The sequence below is a fragment of the Lissotriton helveticus genome, chromosome 11, assembly GCF_964261635.1.
Source record: "Lissotriton helveticus chromosome 11, aLisHel1.1, whole genome shotgun sequence".
NCBI lineage: Eukaryota > Metazoa > Chordata > Amphibia > Caudata > Salamandridae > Lissotriton > Lissotriton helveticus.
The window spans coordinates 969642198-969664296 of NC_136072.1; the positions used below are offsets into that span (position 1 = coordinate 969642198).

Sequence of the window (22099 nt, forward strand, 5' to 3'; positions counted from 1 at the left end):
TCCACCCATTTTGGAGTTCGTAACAACCAAGGATATTCCTAGCTGAAATGCCTACTTCATGTAAAATACTGAACAAGTGGTATCTTACCTTTGGGAGCCTGTTTTATACAACATTTCTTTGTTAACTTGCTAGCCTATTTTGACCGTGGATGCAGAGCATAAATAACGCTGCAGTTTGCCTTGGTATCGATTCATAATGGTGAGGGCACATCTATGCCATCTTCAGACAGCTCTTTTAGCTGCTCTGTAAGGTCTGGTGCATCGTACTTAGAATCTTAAATTTTTATGGCCATCTTGTTATGTGGGACAATTTTACCTTGTAAATCATTCATGGTGTCAAGATCTGATAGTGAAAGATTTCTCAATATCCATTTTTCTGAAAGTGCACTTTGTCAGCTCGTCCATTTCAATCACTCAACAAGAAGTGAGAAGAGCAAACAAGACCAATCAGGGACTTTTGTTGGTTCCTGATAACAAATGTCATGTAAATATCCTCTCTGATTCTAAAGTGGCTTGAGCACGTCCTACAATTATTTTTTTAAATCTCAATGTCCTGGGAAACATTCGAGGGAAGCTCAAGCCTATGGCCAGACTAGTGGCGACTGGCGTTATCTGCCTCCTGAATGTATCCCAAAAAACAGCTAGCCTGCTTTTGTATGATATAAATGCATTTAGGAGTGGCAGGAAGAAGACTTGATGGAAGCATCCCTCTGATGATCCACCATTGGGATGGCTCTGGAACAAACATTAGCCACCTCCTCCCAATGCTTCCTCAGCAAACACAAGTGTGGCTAGTGGAGAAATGCAGGAACCAGGAAGGGTTAATAATGTGTTGAGTAGTTTAAAGTGTAGATTTGATTCAGAATGCAATGTATCGTATAGAAAGAGGGATCCAACTGGATCATCACTTCCTCTTGTATTGTAATGCAAGGGAATGATAATCTTTCACAGCCCACTGTAACAGTGGTTCTTCTCATAGGCTGCACGAAGTTCCAAGATTTGGACTAAATACCGGAGTATCTTATCATCTGGGGATGAAAACATGGGCCATGATCTGCATACACTACTGACAATCTCATGGGCCCTAGACAAAGATGAACCCTTACAACTGATCGTATATAAGCTACCATTAGGGACACCTAGTTGATAAAATGTGTATAGATAGGTGAAAATACTTTTAGTTCTCAGACACTGCCCCCATATTATGTAGCAGTAGACCCCTGCATCCACACACAGCAGAACCACATTTCTTCAAACCTGTTTTCTTCTCCCAGCATTCAGTCATTCTGAACTATGCAGAAGCACAAAGCCACTTAAACTGTAAGTAAGTGCCATAGAACGATGTTTAAATTTTCATAGTACATGGATTTTTGCTGTGCTTTCACATACATTTCACAGTGGGTCTTACTATTGCTAGAACTGATGCTTTAATCTGAGTTGTTGATTTGCAGCTTCACTCTGATTCACACGTTTTAGTTTTTTATCATAATCTTGGAACATCTTTATTTTGTTCCACTTGCAATCTTCATTTTCAAAGGTTTCAAGGTTTCACCTGCACAGCGCTTGCGCAGTGCTTGACATCTATTGTGTTTAATATAAATCTTAAAAGGGGATTACATCCAACCCTCACTTTTCATTGATTGGTATGCTGCCACTTACTTTTCCTCTGTTTCTATTGGCTGTAGCATAGTTTTTCCTGTTCTTCCGCGCGTGTATTTGTCTTATCAGTTTCCCGAGGCTCAAGTACTGGCTTCATCTGCTTTGTGAGACTTTTTTGTAAGCTTTTGCCTGCATATCGCTTGTGTGCTATGCTTGTTTTTCAACTGCTTTATTTTCGTAATTAGGCAGACTCACCTTCCTACTAGCAGCAGGCACCCACGAGATTCGCATTACAACTCTCATGCCCGTGTGTATACTGTGTTGAACACGCGTTATCTCCCATGGGAGTAGCGTCCCCAAATGGCACACCTTGATGAAAGTTTCAATAAAGTATTATTGATGGTTATCCATAGGTTAATTTTATTCTTGTTTGTTATTCATACTATTCCATTCATAGTACATTTGTGAAAACTTATTTCTTTCCATATTGTTCTGCCCAATGCATTTCGGGCGGAAGCCCTTCATCAGGGGACTTTGAATGTTCGGAATTTTCACAGGTTTACCGTAGTGAAGTATCTGGAACTGACGAGTTCACAGTCAGCTGTATGTTAGACGCGAACGCTGGTGTCCGTAGTAGAACCCGGGCACCAGCGTTCTTGTCTAACATACAGCTGACGGTGAACTCGTCAGTTCCCGATACTTCACTACGGTAAACTTGTGAAAGTTCTGAACATTCCGAGAGAATCAAAGTCCCCTGATGAACGGCTTCCCACCCGAAATGCATTGGGCAGAACAATATGGAATGAACTAAGTTTTCATTCATTTCATTAATATTTATTTCGGCAATTTGCCATAAAAGATAGGCATAAAATTAATCCAGACAAAAATCAGACATCAGTGTTACATCAATAGAGGGAAAACACACAGATAGAAAAGAAAATGCCCCTATACACCTCAACCTCCTACAATAAAAGTAATCAAATAACCAAGTACTGATTAATTAAAACAATCTATAATATTACAAATTAATGAATGAGGACAGTTTGACAGTGTAACTAAAATCTTACATAAAATGACCAATACAGGAAATGTTTACACTGACTAATGCGTATACTGTATCAGGGATGAAGTACCCTAGGAATTAGAAGCAATCTCTTGTGCCATACTGCTTCGAGAAATTTGGCCATTGCAAAAACAATTACTTTTGAGAGATCAGTTTTAAGAATTCTAAAGGCCTCAGAGCATTTAGCAAACCCTAGATTTTTACATAAAGGAATTATCCAGAACCTTCTAGCCGCAATGTAGGCAGGAGAAAAGAAGACTAAATGCAGTTCATCTTCAAGCCTACAATTGCAGCCAGGGCAGTTTTCCAGGGAGTGCTGGTTCCATTTGCTGGTAAATGCTCTTAGGGGAAGGGTACTGTACCGCCATTGTAGAAATAATTTCCTGGCCAGATTCGGAAAGATGTCATCAAGAATTGACTCAAACTTATTAGAGTATTTCACCCCAAGAAAAGTTTTAGCCAGAGAATCTGGGCGTGTACCCTGTGTGTGAGATGCAAGGTTACATGCATGAAAAGTTGCCACCAGATGTTTACGGGACACTCCCTGACAGGCCACTTCAGGATCACTCCACAGGGTCGGAAGGCCCAGCCGAGCAAACTCAGTTTTTAGATATTTGAACCATGGGATGTTCTCTAAGCAGGAAGAGCAAGGATTTCCTGCAATTCCAGCCTATATTTGGCTAACTCGGGAGTGGACCATATTCTTCTCCAAAAGGTTAGGGGCTTTACACCCACTACTTCGTCCAAAGGTTTCAGACCCAGGTCCAACCTGAGGGGCAGAAGAAGGGTACTAGCCGGTAACTTTAGGAGTTGTCTAAGAAACTTATTTTCTACAGTGACCAACTCTTTTTTGCAGGCATATCCCCAAAGCTCACTTCCATAGAGGATCGCACCTCTGGCCTGGAGTCTATAGATCTCCAACGGGGGTGCTAGCGGTCTAACAGATGATTTATTAGAGTTGACTAGCCTAATTATACCCCCTGCTATTTGAGCCAATCTGAGCTGGGACTTAGCTTGATGATCACCCCATTCCAATTTATCATTCAAGGTCACACCCAGATACTCGAACGTAAAAACTCTTTCTAGCCTATTCAGGCCTATAAATGGATTAGGGTGTGTTTTTTGGGGGGGATTAAAAATCATGTACTTGGTCTTCAGGGCATTTATTTCGAGACCATGCTCTCCAAAGAATGCCTCAAACCCCTCCAGAATACGCTGAATCCCCATAGGGGATTTCGACAGTAACAGGGTATCGTCCGCAAACATAATTGCGGGCACCCTGCTACCGCCGAGCCTAGGTGCATCTGTGTTAGGGACATTATTTAGGTAATCGATTACCCCGTTGACAAAGAGGCAAAACAGGGTCGGTGCAAGAACACAGCCCTGCCTTACCCCTCTGCCAACGGGAAATCTTTTTGAGAGTCTACCCATCCTCCCGCACCGAACCTGTGCATAATTGTGTGTATGTAGACGAACAATGATGTCTAAAAGGGCAGCGGGAATGCCAAGTTTGGCGAGTACCGTCCAAAGTTTACTCCGCGGGACTAAGTCAAAGGCTGCGCGGAGGTCGACAAAGACGGTGTACAACGTACCCCCCTCCACCCGCACCGTCTTCCAAAAGAGAAGGGCCAGCCGAAAAACTTGGTCCATAGTTGACACCTTACTCCTAAACCCAGCCTGGAACGAGCTTAAAATTCAATGGTCAGACATCCATTCCTGCAGGCGATCAAGTATCAGCCTCGCGAAGGTTTTTTGTGAAACATCAATGAGGCTGATTGGCCTGTAATTGGCTGGGAGCAGAGGAGAGACCTTCTTGAAGATCGGTACAATCTCTGCTCCCAGCCAAGTACTAGGGACCGCCATTCCCCCGAGGATTGCATTAAAAACTTCCAGCAGATAGGGAGCCCAGACCCTAGGTTGGTGCTTAAATAAATCTCCCGGGATTTTATCTAGCCCGGGGGCTTTGCCCGATGGCAGCTTTGATATTACATTATAAACCTCCCCCAGTGAGAATTGCATTGGCTCAGCGCCCACCAAAGTTAGAGATTGCATGGTTGACCCGCCGGGGAGTAGAGGGTGTTCAGACAATAACCCATCTTGGAACTTGGGCAAGCCAGGGCTGACCTCTTCATAGAGGCTGCGGAAGTGGTCCTCCCACACCGAAGCCGCTATATTGGCCTCCACAGCTTGAGTCGGCTCGGCAGACCCTGTTCTCACTATCTGCCAAAATTTACGAGCATCTCTAGTCTGGAGGGAGGCCAGCATATTTTCCCAATTGGAATAATCCCATTCCACCTTTGCATGGTGGATATCTTGCTTCAGTTCCGCCCTCCTAGTCTTGATTATCTCTATGTCCCTGGGGTGCTTCAATACTGCGAGGAGGTTGGCCTTTGCCTTCCTACAAGCTGAATTGAACCAGGAGGGATCTATGCCCCCTGCGGAGCCCTTTCCGCACATTTGGGTTTAAAAGTTCCACAAGGGTGTCCACCAAATCCCTATGGAGGGTACCCAACTGGGGAAACCGATCTTCTGGAGAAGATTGATTAATAAGGGCCCCAACACGCTCAAGTGTGGGGAGGATCCGTGCATAGAGCTCGGAAATGTGGGCGGGATTATCCAAAAGCTTGGCCCATCTCACTCTGCGCCTATCATTAGTTAAAATTAATTTAGGGTCTGAAGATGCCTCTGCCGGCTGAACACCCGTAGGACCACTGGGCAAGACCAGCAAAAGAATCAGCGTGTTATGATCGCTGTCAGTTCTTTGGACTACTGCAAAGTCAGAGACCTTGTTCCAGTCCGATATCTGAACAAGGATGTAGTCCAAATGAGACTCCTGCCCTGATTTATTGAAGGTGGGTTTTGAAGGGATGTCACTCATGATTCGGCCATTACAAGCCCTCAAAGAGTTACTGAGAGTGAGTGCCAGAATGTGTGTTGCTAGGGGAGTCCATGGCTTAACTGGGGGGCCGACTAATTGCGGAATTCCCCACTGATCCTCCTCCAGAAGTGCTCCCTCCATGGACAGGGTTAACGGCTCATACTGACAGTTAAAATCTCCCCCCAACAGGATCCTAGCACACTTAGGTATTGTGGGCAGAAATAAGGAGAGCTCATCGATGGTGGGTGAGGGCTTCGATATACCCATCGGTCTGGAGTATACATTTATCAGCGCGTGTTGAGTATGGTTCGGCCATTCCAACAGCACGCACTGAACATCCAGTGAATTGGTTTTAAGGGCCCTAGCCTTGCATCCCAAATGGGATGCCACCCATATGCAGAGGCTCCCCGAGGTCGTCCTTTCCCCTCCCATTTAGCTGGAATTGAAAAGGTTGCATAGCCTGATCGCCATTTGTCCTCCCGTGCCCATGTCTCCTGAAACAGGCATACATCCTGGGTGTCAATAAAAGACCCCCACTCAGGGGAGTCTAATTTACCCTGAAGTCCGGCCACATTCCAGGAGACAATAGACAAACAGGATGTACGCTCGCTGGAAGGCATAGCTGGGGAATCAAGTATAATAGCCACAGTGCTGTCTGTCAACTCAGGAAGGGGTTCGATAAATTGGATTTCCGCACCGATCACACCCTCGCCAGTGGCATTCGTTTGATCACCCATGCCCTGGTCAAGCTGTAATCTTCAATCGCAGTCCATACCTGAGAACACATCAAACCTATTTACTGACTCCAAGGGTGTAAAAGGTCTCAGGGGATCCATTCTCCTATTGGAGTTTCTGTTAAGCCTAGGGGGTACCGTATTCCACCCGAAGGGGTCAGCAGCGGGTAACGGGTATGGAACTTGTGACAGGTATCTAGTATTGTAAGATTTTGAAGGGATAATCTGATTGGGTACCTGGCCACCAATGTAGGTGGGGGGGAACACTAGGGATCTAGGGTAAAAGTAAGTCAAGGGACGAGGAACGATGGAATTGCTGCCACCACCCAGGGGCCAATTTAATATGTAATTGACTGCTCGAGGGTCTCTAAGATTTACAACAACTAAATCTCCCTCGTTATCCTTGACCCTACTACCCAACCAAGAGAGACGCCGGACATGGACAATATCACCATCGATGTTATGTGTGAGGGGTCTAAATTGGCTGAGCCAGTGCATAATTTTATTTTTCAACTGGTGAAACCCTTCCCTCTTATTATCTGGCAAACTAGGGACTCCTGTCAGAACAACCACATATGGGACAGCTTCAGGGGGTAGTTCTACTTGGGGGCCTTTACGGGAGGGAGACCTGGTGTATCTGATAGTACCCCGTGTGGTCTCCTGTGTGTTTTCTGCAGAAATTTTTCCAAGTCTCATCGGAACTGCACTAGTTGGTTGAGGAGCTAAGTTGTTATTCGGCTTAGGGGGTGGAGCCTTCTGTTGCTTGGGGTTTGTTGGTTTAATGGATTGGGCAGTACCTTTAGAAACACTGGGAATGCACGATGTTACCACGGCTGGGGGTGGAGCAACCCCACTCACCAATGCCCTGGATGATCCCTCATGATTACTAATAGCAGTCTCAATATTCTCAAGCCTTTTCTCAACCCTCCTCAGCCTCTCTATGATGGGTAAGATGAAAGCCCTTATTAGGTGTTCCATATTATCCAGTGAAACGGCAGTAGATACATTCATTAGGGGGGGGTCACCAGGGATATCGATTAGATCAATAGAATTCACAGCCTGTACAACTGGTGCCAGTGGTGGTGAAAATGTCAAGTTTGGCATAATAACTTGGGCGGCCATTAGGGCCGAGGCAGTTCTGGTACTAGACTTTGAGGGTTTACCAAAATCAGTATGACTGATCTTGGGCTTTTGCGGGTCGCCCCCCTTCCGTCTTCTTTTGGCAGGTGGTGGGCCATGGACCTTGTTTTTTTCAGTTTATTTTGAGCAGGTTTAACCTGGGCCAGAGTCCGGGTAATCGAGTCAGCATCTATCAAAATCGGGCTGGAGAGAGGAATGTCACCTATGGGCTGGTCTATGGGGACCAAAGGTGTTGGAGTGCATTCACGTAGCAAAAGTGGAAAGCTCTCCAAGGATAGAAGATCTTCATTGCTGGCAGTGCATCCTACGGCAAGGGAAAGGGCGTTGAACGGGGGATCTGTGGAAGCCCTGTTCTTCATACATTCCACGGAGCGACGATGCTCTGCACGACGCTCTGCCAGTGACTTTTCCCTATCTTGATCGGTAAGAGCCTTTGTAAAATAATTGTCAAGTGTGCCATTATAGTTACCCCCAGTCTTCTCAGGGAGTACTTTGTCAGGACTTTGGGCCATTGCGGACAGACAGGCCACCTAAAAGTGACAACAAAAACAGTGGAAAAGGGTAGGCCCTGCCCGGCCTCACTCGGTCTCTGAGGGCCTCAGAGGGCCCGCCCTTTGCCCGGGCTTCGTCCCGTGCTCCGTCCCGCGTGCGCGGCTATGGGCACTCCTATATGCAGAGAGGGAGGGGGAGGGAAGAGTCGCAGGTGCGCCTGGTCGATTCGGCGTTCCTCCTGCTGGGACTCGCAGTCCCGCGCCCACTGGTCAGTAGTTTGCAGAGTGCAGAGTCAATTGGTCCCCAAATAGATGTGCCCAATGATTATGGAAATCCTCACAGGCTCAAGAGGAAGCGTTCTCCTCTTCGGTATCGGCAAACTGTCTCCCCACAGAACGGCTGCGAGCAAATGTACTATGAATGGAATAGTATGAATAACAAACAAGAATAAAATTAACCTATGTATAACCATGAATAATACTTTCATGAAACTTTATTGAAATTTTCATCAAGGTGTGTCATTTTGGGACCTTACTCCCACGGGAGATAACGCGTGTTCAACGTTGTAATTTACCCTTATGCCCAGGAGGGTTTACCAATATGGCACCCACCACCAGGAGAGATTTCAATCAAGTTACGTAAACCCAGAGTGCGACAGTCCACATTCCATTTGGATTCATGTGTATACTGCCACACTATGCACTTCAGTGCCAGTCGCTGTGCAACTAAACCGGTTGTACTGTACGGTATACAAAGAATGCTCCTAAAGTAGGCAGCAAAAACCCAATCACTGGAAGTGCAATGCTTCACTAACATGCAAAACCCTTAAGTGGAGTGAGACGGATACCTTGTGCTGTACAAGTCTTTGAAATGACCAAGCCTAAAAGTGATCCAATTAGGAAGTTCCACAAAATCCTGTCATCCTCCTCATTATGAGAATCTGGCACTGCCCACGTGTACAAGTCTATACAGTGAATGTAGCAGAAAACCGAACTGCTTTCACACACGTCATACTGTCCATTTACTTACATTAAACCAGGGTGCACATCCTGCTTCATTGTCAAAATCTTTTTTAAATGAAGCCTACTTAAAAAAAATTGAGACATTAATGTAAATGCAAACATCTGACAAGGTTAAATCCAGCGACAATAGTTTTATTTTTTCTGGAATGGATACACTGAGTATATAACTCACATCAGTATTCTGAAGAGGATTTTTATTGAGGTTGCATCATTAAACTACCTCAGCTGATAAGCTGACTTAAATTCTCGAGCTCAGAACGAGCTGTCCACCACAGTTTATCAGAACTCCTGGTCATTTGCGCAACAACTAACTAGCTGCCATTGCTTCAGCAAAAAGGGAAAGCAGGCCGCTCTGTAGCCACCCCTTCCTACTTCCTCCCCACTTGCACTGACAGCCCTCCCTTGTATGCGTCATCCTCACTTCCCCCCCTTTGCTTGCCACCTTAGTATTGCTAAAGGGTCCTTATGGTGGGGGCTGCTTGCATTCCAGAAAGCTTAGGCATTTCTCTCTACATCTTCAGGTCTCTGAAACAATCTGCCTCTACTGGACTTTGCTTAAATGTGGTTTGCCGAGAAAAAAAATCTTTCCAGTTTCCCCTCTCACCTCCCTCTCTCTTAACTTATTATTAATCCCTTAGGCGAAACTCTTGCATTTACCAATGCTTTTTACGGGCTCGGCGACGTCACCACTTCGTCAGAAGTGGGGAGGAGCTGCGAGCCGTATTGTAGCGGGTTTCTGGCTCGTGCTGGGAAAATTCTTCTTTGCTCGTGCATTTGCAGTGCTTTATTTTATATTCTGAATGGTGATTGGTCCTCGCGGTGCTGTTTTTTAGTAGTCTTGATGCCATTTTTGGCATTTTCTGTGCGGTTTCGCGCACGGCAGTCCATTAATTTTAATTAGGAGCTGTCAGGGTGCCCTTCTAATGCAATCCAGATGGTGGGAGCGCGTTCACCATTCTGCATTGCATGTATAGGGCGCGCGTTCGTCAGCAGCTTTTTTGGGGCTGAAAAAAAGGCAGTATTTAAATACGGATTACGTTAAGGTAGTGCTTACTACAACCACCATTTACTACCACATTATGAAATCAGGATTTGGAAGGTGGGAATGTGTGGCAAGAACATTTGTGCATATTCCTTGTGTGGCATTTTGCTTTGTAACTGTGTGTTAAAAATAGCAATATGTATGTACATAAGCGGCGTTCATTTGTGTTCTCCGTGCCCCTTGATGTAAACAGAACGAATATCGCTAAAACTCTGACTGTGTTGTCTCCCTAGCATAGACCCATGCACACACGTCCGCGACAGCCATTTTAGGTACCATGGTCTCCCTGTCCACAATCACTCATCAAGCGCACTTCCCTGACCCTGCGAGCACCCCCCGTGCACCCTGACTGCCCCCGCTCTCTCATGCCCAAGTCATGAGCCCTCCCCTCCCGCATGACTCTGTCCCTAAAGAATCGCACCCCGCGCCTGACCAACACCTCCTTCCCGCCCTTGAATACCCCTCTTGTGATCAACCCTTCCACAGCATTCGACTGTCCACACTGACCCTCCCTTTCATGAATATCTCTCCTTTGATGACCTCTTCCTCTGAGCCTGAATGTTTGCACGGACCACTGGTCATCCCTTAGCCTGAGGATACGGTTTATTGCCCACTACTCTATGCGCTCGTCTCTCTCGGAAGAAGCTACTATTGATCACGGCCACCCCACCCCCTGAGACTCGATCAGACACACACATTCCAATGGAAATCAGCAGAACACTCAGCTGCGTGACAGCCCCTCCTCTTGCATGGAGGATAAGGGCCCGTACTGTAGCCACGTGTTGAAATACCTTCATACTATACAATGTATTGATTGTAATATAGGATGCCTGTGTGTCACGAACCTGTGTATAAAAGGCGAAACCTCAGAGAACTTGTTAGAGCACCTCCCGAAGACACTATGCGAGTGTCCCAAAGGACAGGCTCTCCTCATGAGTAATAAACTCTGTTCTTGTTTTCCTACTTCAAGTGCCCGTCTCTTTATTTGGTAATTATTCAAGATGGAAACGAAGAGTCGCCCTGCGCCAGCAGCCTGGGCATCCGGGGCGTTATGGGCTGACTTTTCGACATGTGTTCTGTTGTTGTTATGCTGCTGTTCTATTTTGTTGTGCTGTACTACAATCGTGTTGCATTCCGTTTTGATTCTTGTTGTGATGTCGCTTGTTGTGTTTTAATTTTGTTATAACTTTGCTTTGTGTATTTATTGTGGTATACTTTGCTGTTTCCTACGGAGATGTCAACCAATGCTGCTACATTTCCAGTGAAAACAGCACATTTTGAAAGTTTCCATGACAAGAAACCATTTACCAAAGTCTAAGGTGGTGAAATAGCACTCAGGCTCTTTTTTGGGGGGGGGGGGGGGGGGGGAGGGGAGGGGAAATGTTATATAGCACGAACTCGACCCGAAGGATGGGCAGATGGACACATTCCTATTCCTTTTACCACCACCAGTACTACCACTACCAGTATTATGGCCAGCAGTACCACCACCACCAATGCTACTGCTACCAGTACCACCACCACCAGTACTCCCGCTACCAGTACCACCACCAGTACCACCACTACCAGTACTACCACCAACAGTACTACCACTACCAGTACCACCACCTCCAGTACTACCACTACCAGTACCACCACCACCAGTACTACCAGTACCACCACCACCAGTACTACCACTACCAGTACCACCACCACCAGTACTACCACTACCAGTACCACCACCAGTACTACCAGTACTACCACCATTAGTACTAACAGTACTACCACCAGTACTACCACAGCCACCATGACTACCACTACTACAGCCACCAGTACTACCACTACTACAGCCACCAGTACTACCACCACCACCAGTACTACCAGTACCAGTACTACCACAACCAGTACCACTACCACCACCATTACTACCACCACCAGTACCACCACCACCAGTACCGCCACCAGTACTACCACTACCAGTATTACGGGCAGCAGTACCACCACCACCAATGCTACTGCTACCAGTACCACCACCACCAGTACTCCCGCTACCAGTAACACCACCACCAGTACTACCACCAGTACTACCACCACCAGTACTACCACCAACAGTACTACCACTACCAGTACCACCACCTCCAGTACTACCACTACTACCACTACCACCACCACCAGTACCACCACTACCACCACCACCAGTACTACCAGTACTACCACCACCAGTACTACCACTACTACAGCCACCAGTACTACCACTACTACAGCCACCAGTACTACCACTACCACCACCAACAGTACTACCACCACCAACAGTACTACCACCACCAGTACTACCAGTACTACCACAACCAGTACCACTACCACCACCAGTACTACCACCACCAGTACCAGTACTACCACTACTACCACTACCAGTACCACCACCACCAGTACTACCAGTACCACCACCACCAGTACTACCACTACCAGTACCACCACCACCAGTACTACCAGTACCACCACCAGTACTACCAGTACTACCACCATTAGTACTAACAGTACTACCACCACCAGTACTACCACTACTACAGCCACCATTACTACCACTACTACAGCCACCAGTACTACCACTACCACCACCAACAGTACTACCACCACCACCAGTACCAGTACTACCACAACCAGTACCACTATCACCACCAGTACTACCACCACCAGTACCACCACCAGTACTACCACTACCAGTATTACGGGCAGCAGTACCACCACCACCAATGCTACTGCTACCAGTACCACCACCACCAGTACTCCCGCTACCAGTAACACCACCACCAGTCCCACCACCACCAGTCCCACCACTACCAGTACTACCACCACCAGTACTACCACCGACAGTACTACCACTACCAGTACCACCACCTCCAGTACTACCACTATTACCACTACCACCACTACCAGTACCACCACTACCAGTACCACCACTACCAGTACCACCACCACCAGTACTACCAGTACCACCACCACCAGTACTACCAGTACCACCACCACCAGTACTACCAGTACCACCACCAGTACTACCAGTACTACCACCACCAGTGCTACCACTACTACAGCCACCAGTACTACCACTACTACAGCCACCAGTACTACCACTACCACCACCAACAGTACTACCAGTACCAGTACTACCACAACCAGTACCACTACCACCACCAGTACTACCACCACCAGTACTACCACCACCAGTACCACCACCACCAGTACTACCACTACCAGTACTACCACTACCAGTATTACGGGCAGCAGTACCACCACCACCAGTCCTACCACCACCAGTCCTACCACCAACAGTACTACCACCAACAGTACTACCACTACCAGTACCACCACCACCAGTACTACCAGTACCACCACCACCAGTACTACCACTACCAGTACCACCACCACCAGTACTACCAGTACTACCACCATCAGTACTACCAGTACTACCACCACCAGTACTACCACTACTACAGCCACCAGTACTACCACTACCACCACCAACAGTACTACCACCACTAACAGTACTACCAGTACCAGTACTACCACAACCAGTACCACTACCACCACCAGTACCACCACCACCAGTACTACCACTACCAGTATTAGGGGCAGCAGTACCACCACCACCAATGCTACTGCTACCAGCACCACCACCAACAGTACTCCCGCTACCAGTACCACCACTACCAGTACTACCACCACCAGTACTACCACCAACAGTACTACCACTACCACTACCAGTACCACCACCTCCAGTACTACCACTACCACCACCAACAGTACTACCAGTACCACCACCACCATTACTACCACTACCAGTTCCACCACCACCAGTACTACCACTACCAGTACCACCACCACCACCACCAGTACTACCAGTACTTCCACCACTTCCACCATCAGTACTACCAGTACTACCACCACCAGTGCTACCACTACTGCAGCCACCAGTACTACCACTACTACAGCCACCAGTACTACCACTACCACCACCAACAGTACTACCACCACCACCAGTACTACCAGTACTAGTACTACCACAACCAGTACCACTACCACCACCAGTGCTACCACCACCAGTACCACCACCACCAGTACTACCACTACCAGTATTACGGGCAGCAGTACCACCACCACCAATGCTACTGCTACCAGTACCACCACCACCACCACCAGTACTCCCGCTACCAGTACCACCACCACCAGTACCACCACTACCAGTACTACCACCACCAGTACTTCCACCAACAGTACTACCACTACCGGTACCACCACCTCCAGTACTACCACTACTACCACCACCACCAGTACTACCAGTACCACCACCACCACCAGTACTACCACTACCAGTACCACCACCACCACCAGTACTACCACCATCAGTACTACCAGTACTACCACCACCAGTACTACCACTACTACAGCCACCAGTACTACCACTACTACAGCCACCAGTACTACCACTGCTACAGCCACCAGTACTACCACTACCACCACCAACAGTACTACCACCACCACCAGTACTACCAGTACTACCACAACCAGTACCACTACCACCACCAGTACTACCACCACCAGTACCACCACCACCAGTAGTACCAGTACTACCACAACCAGTACCACTACCACCACCAGTACTACCACCACCAGTACCACCACCACCAGTACTACCACTACCAGTATTACGGGCAGCAGTACCACCACCACCAATGCTACTGCTACCAGTACCACCACCACCAGGACTCCCGCTACCAGTACCACCAGTACTACCACCACCAGTACTACCACCAACAGTACCACCACCTCCAGTACTACCACTACCAGTACCACCACCACCACCAGTACTACCACCATCAGTACTGCCAGTACTACCACCACCAGTACTACCACTACTACAGCCACCAGTACTACCACTACTACAGCCACCAGTACTACCACTACCACCACCAACAGTACTACCACCACCACCAGTACTACCAGTACCACTACCACCACCAGTACTACCACCACCACCAGTACTACCACAACCAGTACCACTACCACCACCAGTACTACCACCACCAGTACCACCACCACCAGTACTACCACTACAAGTATTACGGGCAGCAGTACCACCACCACCAATGCTACTGCTACCAGTACCACCACCACCAGTACTCCCGCTACCAGTACTACCACTACCAGTACCACCACCTCCAGTACTACCACTACTACCACTACCAGTACCACCACCACCAGTACTACCAGTTCCACCACCACCAGTACTACCACTACCAGTACCACCACCACCAGTACTACCACTACCAGTACTACCACTACCAGTACCACCACCTCCAGTACTACCACTACTACCACTACCAGTACCACCACCACCAGTACTACCAGTTCCACCACCACCAGTACTACCACTACCAGTACCACCACCACCAGTACTACCACTACCAGTACCACCACCACCACCAGTACTACCACCATCAGTACTACCAGTACCAGTACTACCACCACCAGTACTTCCACCAACAGTACTAATACTACCGGTACCACCACCTCCAGTACTACCACTACTACCACTACCAGTACCACCACCACCAGTACTACCAGTACCACCACCACCAGTACTACCACTACCAGTACCACCACCACCAGTACTACCAGTACTACCACCATCAGTACTACCACTACTATAGCCACCAGTACTACCACTACTACAGCCACCAGTACTACCACTACTACAGCCACCAGTACTACCACTACCACCACCAACAGTACTACCACCACCGCCAGTACTACCAGTACCACCACCACCACCAGTACTACCACTACCACCACCACCACATTAACACACTCCATAACACTTAGCAAAAATACATTACCATTTACAATGCCATTAGCTCAAACTCAAATAAATCCGAGCCCGATTGCATTTCTAATGCTTGTTTTAATTGTATTTTTCCCTTCGCTGTTCCTGTTTTCAGAGCGCTACTTAGTGTGAAATAAAGTATGCCTGTTTACCACTATGTAAGGATTGTGGGTATGAACTCAGAGGATAAAGGGCTGGCGAAGTGGTAAGTGGTAATGTCAAAAATATTTACTTGAAATCTTCAGTCCCTAAACTAATATCTTTATCTGCAAAATATTTGATCTCACACCTTCATCCTCTGGAGTCTGTATAATTCAAGTAGAAGGTGTGCATTCTAGGTGTGTTACGTTTGGGTCAAACATGGGTTTCTGTCGCTAGTAGGTAGTTACGATGAGTACCAGTAAGCAGTGTCCATAGTCATATCCAGGATAATGGAGTCTCATCTTGAATGGTATCCTGCCAAGCATTGAAGCACTCCGAATGGGATAAAAGAGTTCGCATTTATGGAGTAGGAAATTTATATATTTTATATCCTATAAGATTTTACTTTGACTGACTGGGTATTTGGTTTACAGAAATGTGACATGAGGGTAAAAGTAAATGTCTGTCTATGAAGGAAAGCGGAAATCTCGTCTCACCCAAGTACCATGCTAAATCCATCTACTTTTGACATATGTGTGTCATATCCCAGGACCTCACAATGATTTTCATTTTTCAGATTCAGCAGAACAGAGATCAGTTTCTGCAACTTTAAAATGGCAGTAACCTTGCTGAAAATGCAAGGAAATACGGCGGTCTCCCCAAGGTAAATCTATTGTTGTTTGTTCTGGTCAGTCACTGGTGTTTGATGGACTGTTTGTTACATGGAGTTAATTAATGGACAGTATATAGAAGGAGTCCAAAATGCAACCACCCTCGATAAAGCTATAGCCAGTATTCATGTAAGCATAAATGTTGTGGCCCTTAAAGGCAAATAACTTGAACATGTCAGCAGTTTCGTCCAAGGAGCCATTAGGCAATGTCACTGGAGTAGTCAAACCTAAATCCCGGTCTGTTCTTTTGCTGATCCGTCCTAAATATGTATTAACACAACTGAAATGAGCAGTTTTCTGCCATCGCCTGCTAAAATAATACATTGCCACCGGTCCTTCTAGCTTCTGTATATCACTTTTGCCCTGACTTAAGTAGCTATACAGAAGAGTTCATTTGAAACGAATGAATGACGTTTTTTTATAAACCGCTTACTATTGTAGTTTTACCCTTTTATAGCTTTGTGAATGGTACTTGTACCCAAATCACTGATACTTCATATTTGCGACCTGTATTTAATGTACAGATTCCAGATGCAAACGATTGACCCACTGAGCTATCGTACTGATTTTCTTCTTTAATATCAAAATTAAAACTGCTGTAAGAAATGTAGCTTTTGATAAACCTGTTTTTTAAAAAAAAGTATTCTGTTGTGTAATGAAAAAAATAGTTTTCTAAGAAGAGTTCTGCGTCATGTTGCAACCGGTGGTCAATCTTGTAAGCAATTTTGTTTTACTATTTCTAAACTCCAGAATGACTTTCCCTGTAAAAAAAATATTCCTTGCTAGACACACTGCAGGAAATGTCACCTCAATATAATAAAGTGTTTTAACTGGTGGCATTTGACATGTAACATCATTGAAGTTATGTAACTCTGATTGAAACACAGTATTACCATAGTTATAAAAAAATATGGGCGAAAACAACAAAAGTGTATACATTTGCCCTGTTTCTTTGGGGGTGTGGGGGGGTTTGCGGAAAATACACGTGTAGTACGATCCTATATTGCCATGAAGGAGCGCTGGTGACAGTATAAACCACGAGATTGAAGTCCGAGTGCCCTATTAATCTCGCCTGATCCCGGAGATGGTAATATAGGACTAATATTACCCATGTTATTAGTTATGGATTTTTTATTACTTGATTTTAGCACTCTTTAGAAAGATTTGGAGCATTTCAGCTTCATCCTGTTTTATTTGTAATGTTCATTGTTTGCCTGAGACTGCATGTCTGTCAATGTTTTGAGAAATGTGCAAATGTGTGTTTTTGTTAGGGAATAGGTTATGTGCCAAAATATAATTTGTGTTACCATGAAACAGTAGTTACCATGAAACAGTTGTATTAACCATCGATTTAACTTTCTTTGTTTAGAGAAGCTAAATCCGCTGCAAATTAAGTCCGCCCTGTGACTTAAAGAAAATATTTCATTTTGAAAACTTCTTTTCTGTGAATACCAGCTTTAACACCACTGGCAGACATTCCATAAACGTCTTGCTCAAGTAAAATATAGTATATATGCAGATGTGCAGAGTGTGATATGCTATTTATTATCTTTGAGTGTTGAGGAGAGGCCATGACTTATGAGAAGTGAAGCCTCAATTGAGTCATGAGGCCCATCAATGGTAATACATTGAATATTATAATCTGTGCGTTTGCATATATGATCTATGCCCGGGTATTTTTTCATGTTTACTTGTTTTAACAACAGGTATTTAACCATAACCAGGAAACGAGCGAGGAGTTAAAACTTTTTTAATATGATAAAATAACATTTAAAGCACCTTGTGGCTAATAGGAGAATTGTTTCCCTGTGTAAAGTACTTGCTCGTAGTAGTAATGCGTTTTTAGTGCAGTTACTGTAAATAACGTGCTATTGCGACACACATCACTCCCTCTCTTTGAATTCTGGCACAGATACTGAATCCTGGCATGGCCAACTGAACCTATCATCATTCTAAAGTTGCTGGAATAAGTACGTAGTCATGGGCCGGCTCAGCTCACGCAGACATGCTGCCGGCTCAAAAGGCCCGAATTGAAAAAAAAATGTTAAAGCAAACTAGTGAGATCTTTTTAAAAGCAGCGAACCTCCTTGCCTGATACGAAGTAGGATTCTTCACCAGTTGTGGGATAGTTAGGGCAGCCACTGCAGGTATTTTTTTCGTATTTCTGTGTCGATTTTATTTTGTGTGTTTACTGTTATGCGTTGTAGATTAAAAGGGCTCAAAGGGATAACCTTGTGTCTCTTCTTGGGAAAGATGTTACCAAAATAACAGTTTGCCTGGTTAATCTGATTGACTAGATTTCTGGGGACATGGAACCGCCTCCGAATCCTTCCGTGCTAGTACCCAGTTGAAGGGTATCCTAAAAATGGTACTCATACATTGGTGTGGAGGACATGGTGCTAATTATTGACAGCCGATGCCTTCTTGGATACTTTGGGATACCAGACTCTAACGCTATGCGTGTATACTATACTGACCTCGTGGATTCTGAAGAAAGGGGAATGTTCCTATTTCTCCAGTTGAGCCTGAGGCCTTCCCTGAAGTGGCACGGGACTCCACTTCAACAGCACGCCTGTAGGTTGAGTGGGCGCCATCTTGACGAGACATAACCGATACTGCGACATTGTTCAGCAGTAAGCAGTTTTGGGTTCTCGTGCTAGGAAAGTCGCTGAGTGTTAATTAACGAGGAGCTATTCAGAGTAATGGAAATAATTTTTTTTATTGTGTTTATAAAATAATGGCTAGTACTTATTGTATTATGTTTGTCTTCATATGGTAGTTGTGAAGCCCAAAATAGTAAGTTTTTAACTGAATAAGCTGTTGTTTATAGTAAACAATGCAGCGGTTAATAGATATATGGATCAGCCAGCTCATTCCACATTGCATCCCCGACACGTGCTTCCCGACGTACTCCAGCTTGGCCGCACAGTGTTTATTCCCGTAAACCATATCACGATTGAGAATGGTAGTGTGTTCGTGATTATGTTGTTTAGAAGACTTTGTTTAGAAGACTTGTGACTATCAATTTAGTCTTTTGTACATGAAATCCACCTCGGCTTCTGTTTTTGACTAAATGCTTCCCCCTTGTGGCTCGATTATATATTGTATGTTTCAAATATCCTGTAAAATGTTAATTTACTGTTTAAAAATGGACCCTATAATTAATGGTTCTCAATAGAAAAGAAATGTCCATGAATAATGTTCACGGTAGCAGTGAGGGGTACTACATAATCTGCTTAGCTATTTGATACTATTCATAGTGGATTTTGATTGTTTCTGTTTTATATTTTTATACTGTCCAGGTTTGCTATGGAATGGTTATTAACTGTTGACTGAAAGATCAACGAGAAGGCACATCTAGCAACCCTGGATGTGGGAAACCAATCAGAATGCGTGTAACAATAAGGAGGCTGCTACTGGGATCTTGCCTCGCGTTTGCACTAATGGTGGCGGTTCATCTTGGCCAGCAGATGCTTGAATGTCAACAAATACTCGGCATGAGCAATCACCGGAAGATGAAACCTGAAAACGAGCACCTGGTTATGGTGGATTCAAACAACATAGAATACCGTTATAGTAAGGAAATGCCTTTAATATTTATCGGTGGCGTGCCAAGAAGTGGAACCACGCTAATGAGGGCCATGTTGGACGCACATCCCGAAATCCGATGTGGTGAAGAGACTCGAATCATCCCCCGGTTGCTGGCCATGCGGCAGGCGTGGTCCAAATCCGGAAGAGAGAAAATGCGACTAGACGAAGCTGGTGTCACTGACCAAGTCTTGGACTCCGCCATGCAGGCTTTTATACTGGAAGTAATAGCCAAACATGGAGAACCAGCAAAATATTTATGTAATAAAGACCCGTTTACATTGAAATCGTCACTATACCTCTCTAGAATATTCCCGAACTCCAAGTTTCTTTTGATGATACGAGATGGCCGCGCCTCGGTGCATTCCATGATCACCAGGAAGGTGACAATTGCTGGGTTCGATCTGAACAGTTATCGAGACTGCCTTACAAAGTGGAACAAAGCTATTGAAGTCATGTACTCTCAGTGCTTAGAAATCGGGCAAACAAAGTGCCTCCCGGTTTTTTATGAACAATTGGTTTTGCATCCTAAACAGTCCTTGGAAATGATTATGAACTTTTTAGATATCTCCTGGAATGAGGCAGTGCTACATCATGAAGAGCTCATTGGGAAGCCTGGAGGAGTATCTCTTTCAAAGTAAGTTTTGGTTGTCTCCAGATGTGCACATTTTGTTTATGTACAAGTTAGTCATGTATTGCAATTTCGGTGAGATTGAAAACTTTCAGCCAGATTCATCATTGAAAAATGGGCTCGCAAAGGGCCAGATTCTGAGAATCTGGCCCTTTGCGAGCGCAATTTTTGCATTTGGGATTCATCATCCCAAATGCAAAAATCGCTAATTGCGAAATCGCATATTTGCGAGGAATTGCATTTAAGGAATCTCTTTTTGAGATTCCTTAAATGCAATTCATTAACCATTTATTATTTGCGAATTCGCTATTTCTGGCCGCTATTTACCGCGAAGTCTGACTTCGTGGTAAAAAGCGAAAACTTAGAAAATGCACTTTAGTGCATTTTTCTAAGTGGTATGTTACACACACACATGTGTGTGGTCGCAACATCAGGCAAAATTTACATTTCAGGGGTGCTACAGGGTGTCCTTTGGACGCCCCTGGCACCCTTGAAATCGCATCCTTATTTGCGATTAGCAAATTGCTAATCTCAAATAAGGAATAACTTCCCATTCCTATGGGCCGGCCCATAGGAATGAATGGGGAGTTATTCCTTATTTGCGATTAGCAATTTGCTAATCTCAAATAAGGAACATGTAGAAATCGCAATTATTTTTGCGATTTCTACATGAATCCCGTTTTGCGAGTCTTTAATAGCGATTCCTTAATAATCGCTATTAAGGACTCGCAAAACGGGACATTGATGAATCTAGGTGTTTATCAATAGACAAATGACAAATCGCAAATCTGATATAAAATATTAATTGATTATACATATTTTTTCTGAAGTGCGATCCGTCATACACTACTACCGCTTTTGTATCTTAGAAAATATTATTGATGTTCTCTAACGTTTTACAGCCAGGGTATTGTTAGGCATTCTCTTTTTAATTGAAGACATTCTGTCATGCCACAAAGGGTGTTGTGACACTTTACGCAATAAGGCAGGCAGGCAGATTTCCACCACATGTTAGGTACATGGAACAGCTACATATCAAATGTTGCTCTGCTAAACGATGCTCTTTAAATAAATATTTTAGAGTTGTTAATTTTCAAAATCTATCCTCATCGGCTTATAAGTTCTGAAGTGGCACTTCTGATAGATACATCTGCAGTGTGGATTCCTCACCTTGTGAATATCCCCTTGCGTCAGCAACATTCGGAAATTCTTTTCGTAGCTTCGCTCCGACGTGGACT

At 45.2% G+C, this 22099-nt stretch overlaps 1 protein-coding gene across 3 annotated transcripts in view; it reads left to right on the forward strand.

Annotated features, from left to right (window-relative positions):
* The window catches only part of TPST2 (tyrosylprotein sulfotransferase 2), a 423271-nt gene that overhangs the window by 211020 nt on the left and 190152 nt on the right, over nucleotides 1-22099 (forward strand). For all 3 annotated transcript variants that reach the window (XM_078667306.1, XM_078667304.1, XM_078667305.1), the window contains exons 3-4: nucleotides 16549-16635; nucleotides 19945-20867. In XM_078667306.1, coding sequence (XP_078523432.1) covers nucleotides 20032-20867 — 836 coding nt within the window. In that variant the 5' untranslated portion in view covers nucleotides 16549-16635; nucleotides 19945-20031. The remainder of the gene's footprint in view (nucleotides 1-16548; nucleotides 16636-19944; nucleotides 20868-22099) is intronic.